We start from the raw sequence: 10,455 nt of genomic DNA, 5'->3' as shown, positions 1-10,455 counted from the left end.
TCATTGACTTAGTGATGTACCATTGCACATATATAAGTATAGTAATTACCTTGACAGCAAAGGTTTTCATTACTCATCCTCAGAGGTTGCATGCTTCAACTCAGCACATGCAAACTCTTCAGCGCTAATGCTGGGATTTTCCAAATGGCTGGGGCATCTGCCATGACATGGGTTTTCTTGCATTGGGGGGGAAATTTTCATGTCCTCTCTAACATCTGGTTTTACAGCGGCTTCAGATGCCTCAGCCGGGCCGGTTGCGGTTGTTTACGGACATTCTGAGGCCTTTGAGGGATTTCGGAGAGGTATGCCACACATGGGCCCGCTCAGCGACAGACGTGGAAAACGAACCCAATTATTTGCATATGAGAGTGGAGATTGTCTTGTTTTCCCTGCACAAACATGACAAAGTGGCACGTGGATGTTTTGGGGAAGCCTGCTGTAATCCTCCAGGCCAGGGGATCTTGTCAGGACTTACCCGTCGCGTCTACGCTGGGGGGGCCCACAGGGACAGAGGATCATGGGGTGGCTGAGTTCAAGAGGCTGCGTGTGTTGCCCTGATCATTCAGGCTGTTTCTTCAACACTGCTGGGTCAACAGATCTGTGTTGTAAACAGACAGAAAAGCGGAGGGCTCATCTGTCGCTCAGCACTGGCCAAAGTTTGCCTGCGGGTTGTAAGCACAGTATTTTATAGCCTCATCTCTCTGTACATTCACTCTGATGGATAGTGTGGCTCTCTGAGACCCAAGCCCTCCCTTCCTCTCTTGAAACAGCTGATTTATGTCTGGTCCTGGACACTTGTGCTCCATGGCTGGAATGCAGGGAATGTCAAAGACCCCCTACCCCCCCCCCCACCCAACCCCCCTTCCCTGGCTGTCCTATCTACACGCAAACAAATGGAGCAGGCGCCTGGTTGGGCAGATGAAGGCTCACCGGTGCTCCCACTGCAGGGCAGGGAGGCAGAATGTGAGGAATGTCAGAGGCAAGAAAATAAATCCATTCTGCCCTTCTTTCTGTCAATCTGCAGGTCCCACTCTCCTTGGTATCTTTCATGTTTGTCTTTTCCCTCCTCTGCCTCAACTTTCCCCCGTATTATTCAGATTTCCTGAGTTACTTCATTTAATCCTCTTTTGGAAAATTGATCTCCGCTCAGGCGTGTGCACACACATGTCCCACAAAGAAATTGGCCAAATATCGGACAAAATGAATTTATTTGTGTTACAATTCTTAAAAACACAAATATGCATAGTGTTCTGTTGGCGGAAATAGTCAATGTGGCAAAGGGATTATGTGACAAACAAAATAGTGCTTTGTTAAACACGCTTAAAGTCACACAATGATATATGTTCATAGAGAGTCTGAGAGTGTAAAAAAAAAAAAAAAAGCAAAGGACCTCAGAGTTATCTTAACATGGAAGTCAACATAACACAAATCTATCATTTAAAATCAAAGGCTCAAAGGCACGATGGCTGTGTTTTAGCTGTAACTCACTATCACATGCATCCTAAACATGCGGCTGGCATGGCAAACCAAGAAATAAAATAAAATAAAATAGAAGAAGAAGAATCAACACTCCATAGAAGCTAGAATAGTTATATGTTTTGACAATAAAAACATAAGTAGCTCTGTCTATCATAGCTCATTTCCATCTTAATGATATATCCAGACACCATTTTGATTGCTTCGTGAGTCTTTCTCTCTTCATGGCTATAGTTTTAAAAATTCCCTTTCTCCTCCTGGGGCCTCTGCGCAGCTCAAGGCCTGCTCTTTGCTGCGGGTTTATCCATTATGTTGAGCACTTCGTCCAGGATGGATGGGCCCAGATCTAGTTCGAGGGAGAGGAATGACCCCGTGATCTGGGTGAGGGAATCCTGTGATGTGCTCTTCTCCTTGGAAAACTCAAACTCAAAATCACAGATGCGGCCCTCCTCCACCCCACTGTCTCTATCCACCCACTCTCCGTTACACTTGGAGAGCTCCTGCTTCAAGCCCAGGGTAATGTCACTGTCAAAGTGTCCGTAACCGTTGCAGTTGCCGTTGCCGTTGCCGTTGAGACTTGCGCTGCTGTTGCAGATCTTGCTCTGGAAGTCCCCTTTACCGCTAAAGCTGTCAAAGCTGTCGCTGCTCGTGTTGCTGTTCAGGCTTCCGTTGGCTTTGTAGCCGCTGTTGCCGTGGCCGTTGATGCAATAGGATGACGGCTTGTCAAATCTGCTTTCACCCTTGTTTATTTTGTTAGCCTTGGCAACCGCCTTGGAGGTGGATTTATCTGTGTTTTCCAGCAGATCCAAGAGGACGTCAGGCTTGGACTGGATATCCTGGAAGGAGGGGGAGGAAGGCTCGCTGCCGAAGACGTCCATAGAGCGCAGCAGAGCGTCCATCTGCAGCATCTCTACCTCCTCAGTGCTGTCTGCTTTCATGGAAGCCGCAGGCCCCATGATGTCCTCCAGTGGCTCAGGCGGCATGGAGAACACGGTGGAGGAGATGAGGGGGAGGGTGAGGGCCTGGCAGCCGCCGATGGTTGGGAGGGAGATGGCGTTCTTCAGTACTGGAGACGGAGTTTCGGCAAAGGAAGCGTCACCCGTGCTGTTCGCTCTCAGAAACTCACCCTGGATGCCGTACTGAGGGTGGACGTCTCCCTTCCCCGGGAGGAGCTCATACTTCCCCTGTAGGAAAGACATGTCTCCGAAGGCGTCCCTCTCCCCGCCTCTGCCTATGTGGATTGTGTGGCGAAAGTCCCCGAGCGGTGGACTGATCATGTCTGGGGACAAAATGTCTCTGAGCCGACATTTCTTCCCCTTCTTGGTATTGGTAGGTTTCAGGTATATGGGCGCTTTCGCCGGCATGGCTGTAACCGTGGACACAGAGCTCAGATACGCAGGATAGGAAGGTCAGAAATGCTCTATAAGTTCTGGACGTTACAGTTCCCCAGGGACCGAGCTCCAGTTACATTCTCGGCAGCACGCTGGTCAAACAGGAGTCCAAAAATAATTTCAGCAATGGCAGCATTGATCAGGAAACGAGACTCCAGCGGCGTAGGGTCGTCAAATGGCCACCACTCTGAAATCAAAGACAGATAAAAAACACATCAGCATCTCTTCTACAACACTGACACATTTCCACAAAGGTTTCTTTGAGTGCTGCTACTGGAAGAAAAACTCCTGGCCTGACTTCCTGAGAAAGAAATCTGGTCATCAACACAAGTCCCAGAAATAAACTTTGGATCGTACAAGAAAAAAAAAAACATCCTCATCCTTTCCTTGCATCTGGCGAGTCGAGGAGCCAGAGCAGAGGAGGAGGATGAGGCCCGGGTCTAAGGTTTTTTTTTTCTTTTTTGCTGCTCTATTCACATTTCCACACATGAGCCTCCTTTGGCCTCCACATCTCTGGATGTGCTAATGTGGAACAGCTGGACCGCAGATTGGGAGAGGAGCAGCACAAGGAGGACTTTAGTAGGATCAGAGCAGGGCAGCCTGTTTTAGGAGCGGGCTACCGCTCAGACACGCACAGAGATAGAGAGATGGGCCATGGGGGGGAGAAGGGTGGAGGAGAGAGGGGGGGAAAGGGGTTTAAGGGGTTTAGGGGGGGGATTGTGTGAGGGAGATAGAGCGAGGGGCTTCAGAGCAAGTGGATTTTGAGAGAGAAGGTGATGCAGATTGCGAATTGATTCGGCTTTGACAGGCAGAGGGGTTAACTCCAAGTTTAATAAGTGCTAAGATACAACTAAGGTTACACTGTATGTCAGGGTGGATAAACATTATCAGGTGGGTACGGGATTTGATGAAAGGTGTCTGATTGCATCCCAAGCCTTTCTATTCCAAACAAAAGAAAAAAGAATGTCTCTAGTAACAGTTGGCTCATTGTAGGAAGTGAAAAAGAGGAGAGAATTGGTTTGACCGTTTGAAATGACATAGCAACCAAGGAGAGGGGGAAAAACAGTGTGTGGAGGCAGGGAGTTGACAGTGTGTGTCTGATGAGGGTGGGTGGGGGGGCGGGAGAGAGCAACCGTGAGGAGAGAGCTTGCCCATTTATAGACATATTTACTTATGAGAGGTCTGTCAGCAGTGACCGTCTGACAGAGTGCACCGCTGCACAAAAGTGCCTGGGCGGTCAAGTCCACCCAAAAAAAAAAGAAAAGGTTTCACTAAGAAAACATCCACATTCCTGCTGCAACCGACCCCATAGAGACGCACTGCATCAGCCTTATCAGAGACACTTTAAGTAGGCTATGTTTATTCAGCAGGCACATTAGTGTGGAGCCAGAGAGACAGACACTTGCTGCGTATCTGAAGCCAAACAGCAGAGAGGAGAGGAGACCACCGACGCAACCGACGCTGTTTTCCAACATGGAGTCTGAAGAAGTGTCACAGCATCAGCATCCTCCTCACGAGAAGCCGCGGCTTCATCAAACTGCGCACGACGAGATGAGATATTCTCACTTTTGGGGAGATGCCATTACAACCTGTCACGCAGAAAACTCTGCAAGAGAGAGGGGGGTGGGTGGGGGGGTTGCTATTTATAGCCCTGACAAACAACCGAAAGATGCAGAACATGTGTGAGTGAGTGTGTTGAATGGCAACAACGCTCTCCAAGGGTCCTTGTGTATATCCGAGTGCCGGCGTGAGTGTTTGCGCGAGGTGCCTGACTGCGCTCGTGAGAGATAGCAGGTTTGAATGCACGCCATGTGTGCGAAGGAGAGCGGTGTTTGTTTGTTAACAGAGATGGGGGGAGAAAGGGAAGGGGAGGGGGGAAGTACTGCAGTGTTTGATGAAGGGAGGGAGGGGAGTGAAGCAAAATCCCTGACTTGTTTAGCTCAAGGTTTTTTTTTCTTATTTTTCACCTCCATCTCTTTTCCTCCCACTTGTGTTTTCTTTTTTCCCAAAGTCACTCTCCTCAGTCCTCTCTGACCTTGACAGCTGATGCTCGCTGCAGTGGGAAACTCGGTCTTGGATAGGAAGTGAAACAAATGCACCAGTAAGCCAAAAGCTGCTTCCTGTGAGCTCAGAGTACAGATATCTATATCCGCATCAACTTTTGTTTCACTGCTGTTCCTAAGAATAGAAGGTCACTGCTGCTCAAACACTCCCTATCAAACATACCTATTGATTATCGGCCTGCCCTGGTGGCATTAATTATATCTGCCTCGCCTCTGCTCTCCACACCCCCCCTGCATTTATAATAGATGATAATACCGGTTGAAATCAATAGCATGAACAGAACTTATAGGAAATCCTCCAGCAGATGAGCAATCCAAGTCTCTCAACTCTCGCAGGGGGACATCTGCTGTACATCCCAGCCAAGGTCAACACTTGTGGCCCATGAGGAGTCAGCTGGTGTGGTGAAAGCCTGAAGGTCTGACCTTCATGTCAGCCATCCCGCTGGTGCTCAGTTTGGCCTATATGGCAAACATGACTGGAATTCCAGAGGCCAAAGTATGAGGAGAACAACATCCCCATGTCCGTCTTTCAGGGGATCTGCTGCGGTTGGTTTAATGAGAGATTGAAGGAATTAGCATTGATTGAGTGTATGTGGAGAATCTCTAGAGTCTTAGCAGTGTCAGATAAGCTTGTGCTGGCTGAAGAGGAAATTAATCCATTACAATAGCTCAGGACTGTGGACTCTTCCTGGCCTGCTAACCCAAATGAATCCACTTGTGTCTCTGCAGGCTGTTAATAGTCGAGCAGGTGTATTCTGGTATATGTCACAGCCAAGGCCAGATTCACACCCTCCTTTTTGGAGCTGCTCCAAAAAAAAGAGACGGCGTGCCACGTGTTTCGCAGCCCAAGCCTTGGCGCCGATGCCCACTGCCGCCGCCACTGCAGAATGCAGTCGCAGGTTTCATTTACACCTCTGGGGGGGGGGAAGTGAGGATCTGATGGCGCCTTCTTTTCAGTAATGCTTAACACAGCAGCCGGTCCAGTCATAATGGGAGCTGCGGGATGAAGCCACTGTGTCATCAGGTCAGCAACATGCTATCTGTCTGGGCATGATGGGACCTGGAGCCGCTCCAGCCTCTTTAAAAATGGAGCTGTACCTCATCGGTTCGTGCTCGGAGGGTTTGGATATAAGTGGGGAGGGGGTGAGGGATGTAGGAGAAGGAGCAAGTTGATGAAAGTTTGAGTGTGAGGTCAGATAAAAGTGGGACGGTGGTATCTGGTAATGACATGGAGGACTTGTGATTGGTCTGGTGTATTTCTGGACACTTAAAAACTCACGTGCGATACAACTGGGTCAGTATATTCTTAGAGTCGGTGCAGTCTAAACAAAACGCTCCGGTTTGATGATGCTTCACGGCTCTGTATTAGCAGAACTGCTGCAGAGCTGCTGATGAGGGACGCCCAGATGGAGCAACTGTTCGAAGAAAAAAAAAAAAACGACCTGGGCTGTGCATGACTTTGCCGTTCTTTAAAATAGAAACTGTGCATCACCTAAATCCTCCTCCGGTGATGGCATGGCTGCGCTGACAGGGGCATCAGCGCTGTTGACAAAAAATAGCATGCTATTCTGCACTCCTGCAGCGGTGGCGGTCAGCGCAACATCATCAGCGTGTAGCAGATAAATTCCTCTGACTGTGTCCACAAAGCAAAAACTTCTTTGAAAGTTTCCAAATGCTCCTCAAACACCAAACAGTGGTCTGACATGTCTTTGAATAGCAGAAAGACCCTCTCTTTGGGGGTTGTTATAAAAAGCACAAGCCACAGAAGGTAATAGCAGCTTTAAAGAATAGACTGAGCTTTTTTGTTATGTAAAAAAAAAAAACCTCAATTATAGGCAAAGGCCTTACTTTCGGGGGCCTGGTGGTGGAGTAGCAGGGTGGAGTATTTATTCTGTCTTTCTTTCTTGCTCCCCCTGTGCCACCCGCAAGCACTGCCGGCACTTGCCAGAGTTATCCTTGGCAGAGATGAGCAGGAAGCCGAATCAAAGCGTATGAAACATGAAGGGAATGTCAACACATACTGGCAGAAAAGAAATAGTTCTTTCCTCCCAGTGAACCCATAAAAAAAAAAACCTCCAAGTCCTCTCCCCCCTTGGGTGATAAAGGCAAAGCCAACTCTGCGTTTCAGAGGAACATGCCTAAAGCGTGTAGCCGGACTAAAAATGTCTCTCTTGGAAAGCGGGCGGGATATCATGTTGCTCTTAACAGTTCAGCTCTTGTGTTACATGTGTGAGAACTGTATGAGCTGAGTTTTACCGCGCACTCTTTCGCACGTTTTAGCTGTTACTAAGCAAAATCCTGTTCTCCTCCAGACAGACGCTCACAAAGACTCCCTATGCAACTCCACTGCACTTACATGACAGCAGGTAAACTGCAGCAGCATTCATCCACTCACTGACGCAGACCACTGAGCAAAAAAGAGAATAAAGTGAAACACTCTGACTCACCTCAGATACTCTGATGACCCTGCAGATCTCCGTCCTGCCCAGGTATGGCCGGTGTTCTCCTGACTGCTGCAGCCCCAGGTTGGTGAGTGTGTGTGTCTGTGTGTGTGTGTGTGTGTGTGTGTGTGTATGTTCAGTGGCTGCTATGCTGCTGCTCCTGTGGCTTGTTGACACTGCCCTGCCTCCTGTCTCTGCCTCGAGGCTGCACTTCTGTCGACTGGGACGTCTGCCGGACAGCTGTTTTGGAATTGCTCTCCGGCTCCTATTCCCCTCTGAAGCGAGTCAAGTCTCCTCCTACACCTCCCCTCTCACTCCCCCCTCTTCTTCCTCTCTCTCTCCCTCTCTGTTCTCGCTCCTCTCTCTCTCTCTCTCTCTCTCTCTCTCTCTAGCAGCACCTGTGCATGTCTGTTTTCTCTCTCCTATACCCACAGCTCTGATTTTTGTTTTAAGCAGCTCTGTGGTGTTTGAGGATCCTCCTGGCTTCCTGTTCCTTGGTGGAGCTGCGGTGATGAGTGATCACAAGCTCCGCTCTGAAGAAATTAGCACTGTGCAGAGACAGGCTGATGCCTCATGGGACTCTCCTCTCTGTAACAATCCTTCATGATGTGGGAATGAGTGTGTGTGTGCGTGCGTGCATGCGTGCTCTCTTTCCCTCCCCCTGTCTGACTTTGCGACTGCCCACATCTGATAAGAGCCATTCTGTAAATGCAGCCTGCAGCTGGCAGACACTTGACTGGACTCTCCCTCTGTCTCTTTTGAGCCTTTCCTTATCTGTCTATCGCATGTGCACACCCATACCCTCCCTCTATTATCCCAAACTGTAACTCTGAGACATCGCTTCACATACATCTCATTCGTGCACAGTGCTTTATTTCCTCCGAGCCTCTGCGACAGTGTGCAAATTGACTAACTACTGCAGAATGCTGCAGCGCTGCAGCACATGCAGACGACATTTACAAGCAGGATAATGTAGCACGTGGGAAGCTGCAGCAGAATTCCTCAGTGTCTCTTCCCTAATGATTTTAAATGCACAGACAGAGACATGGGATGTGTGTGTGTGTGTGTGTGTGTGTGTGTGTGTGTGTGTGTGTGTGTGTGTGTGTGTGTGTGTGTGTGTGTGTGTGTGTGTGTGTGTGTGTGTGTGTGTGTGTGTGAGGGTTCTAACCTGATGCCCTCCAGTCAAGGACGTGGTGAGCCTTGCCTGTGCATCCCCCCCTTTTTTTTCTTCTTTCTGGCTCTATTCTTATATTAAATAGAAAAATCCCATCACCTTGGTAACCGATACAGCTCTGAGGTGATGTCACACTTTTGCCCCCTACCCAAAGAGGTTTGGGGAAGCAGGAGGCAGGGGAAAGGTGTGTGTGTGTGTGTGTGTTTCTGCTCATACAGTGTTGTTACAAAAGGGAAAAGAAGATAAATGTGGGGGGAGGAGCGGCTGTGGCTCAATCATTGTGTCTTTGTATGTGTGTGTGTGTGTGTGTGTGTGTGTGTGTGTGTGTGTGTGTGTGTGTGTGTGTGTGTGTGTGTGTGTGTGTGTGTGTGGGTAAGAAAAGGGGTGAATGCATGTCCTCACAAGCCACAGTAGCACTGTAACAATAATCCTGCCTGGTCCAGCTCATGAAGCAGCACATCCCTCTGCAAACACCACGCACTCCCTCTCCTCCTCCCCGTTCTCCTTAATCCACTTCTCCCCGCTTCACCCTGCTCCATGTGATGGATGCACCACTGCAGTAACACACCCATATTTAACGCTTTGCAAAGCCTTACACTGAAATGAACGTGGGGTTGTTGTGTGTCTGTTTGTGGACAGCTCTCAGTTGCTGAGACACCTTCTATTTAACTCGCACAGGCGTTAGTTAGCACCGCTTAAACAGCAGTTGTGAATGAAGCCTTTTTAAGCGTTGGTGTTGTCGTGTCGCCCCGGGGGTGATGTCATCGCGGCGTCCATGTGGCCGGCACATGATCTTTAAGTAGAACACACAACACTGTCTTCTCATTTAAGAAGACCGTTAAACCTTGGAAAATCCAGAGCCTCTGCCCTAAAAGGAAACTGTAAGTAACCCCCACCCCCCCCCCCCGACAAGATGAATTGCTGAATGTAGTAGTGGGATGGGAAATTAAAGTCAGTGATAACTTCTGTAGAAAATCTGGCACCACGTCCTAATCAGGCATAACAAGTATAAAGGGATTTAGAAGTTGGAGATAATGACTTTATAAAAGGCCAATAAATCATTTCATTTACTTATTTAAAAAGACAAAGCACATTAATCAGCATATCTGTAAACATGCCACTGTTAGACAGCTGTTTCTTTTCTATTAAAATCCTTTGGCAGGACGTCCTCAATCTATTAAGCCTCTTAAAAGCCGGAAAGTCAACCTGTCATAGAAGGAAAGGCTCAGTAACTCATAATATGAACTATCAGGATTCCCATTCTTTGTTCCAGGACTTTTTCAGGTTCAGATATTTTCAGTGATGATCTGGCTCATGTGACAGTCAGGATGCCACTCACCATACGTTCCCTATCGGTAGAAATCTAATTAACGATTTAATGTAATGTATACATGGCTGTATGTAATTATGACATCATATCTTACATGTCTAATTGATCCTTAGATTATGACAAATTGATTTAATTATGATAAATTAGTGCCAAACAAGTGCTACGTCAATATAACTTATGATTATTATGATATTTCCATCTTCCCATTTATTATTATCCAACTCTGAGCCATGAACACTATTTGAGACCTTTGCTTAATTTGCACAAGTTGAATCACAAACCTTAATCCTGTAGCTACAGGCAGAATAACCAGCAAGCGGTGAACCAAAACATGCTCACCTATTATTAAACAGTGTAAACAAGTTGGGAAAAATATGTTTGTCTTTAAACCTAATAAAACTACCACACGTAACACCCAGCAGAGGCCTGTGTGCATTTAAAGGACACAACTCACAATTGTGATGTGATTTCAGGGTGTGTTCACAGTATTGATAAACAAAACCGATAGCAGCCTATTGTAAAGACTGTCATCTACAAAAGAGCCTATCATTTAAACGTCAACATGATCCTGAACATAATA

At 47.7% G+C, this 10,455-nt stretch overlaps 1 protein-coding gene across 3 annotated transcripts; it reads right to left on the bottom strand.

Annotated features, from left to right (window-relative positions):
- Window positions 1–1,263: 1,263 nt before the first annotated feature.
- On the bottom strand, window positions 1,264–7,945 carry cdc42ep3 (CDC42 effector protein (Rho GTPase binding) 3). 3 transcript variants are annotated; one of them, XM_083987590.1, is made up of 2 exons: window positions 7,378–7,945; window positions 1,264–3,054 (listed from the first exon to the last, which is right to left on the bottom strand). In XM_083987590.1, the coding sequence occupies exon 2, from the start codon at window positions 2,838–2,840 to the stop codon at window positions 1,752–1,754; it is 1,089 nt and encodes a 362-aa protein (XP_083843716.1). In that variant the 5' UTR covers window positions 2,841–3,054; window positions 7,378–7,945; the 3' UTR covers window positions 1,264–1,751. The 3 variants fall into 3 exon arrangements, with proteins under 3 accessions (XP_083843716.1, XP_083843717.1, XP_083843718.1); XM_083987591.1 differs by lacking the exon at window positions 7,378–7,945 and adding an exon at window positions 6,210–6,258; XM_083987592.1 differs by lacking the exon at window positions 7,378–7,945 and adding an exon at window positions 5,215–5,375.
- Between the last annotated feature and the right edge of the window lie 2,510 nt (window positions 7,946–10,455).

The sequence above is a fragment of the Trachurus trachurus genome, assembly GCF_905171665.1.
Source record: "Trachurus trachurus genome assembly, chromosome: 15".
NCBI lineage: Eukaryota > Metazoa > Chordata > Actinopteri > Carangiformes > Carangidae > Trachurus > Trachurus trachurus.
Note: the sequence above shows the minus strand (reverse complement) of the source record. Positions and strands in the feature narration are given on the sequence as shown.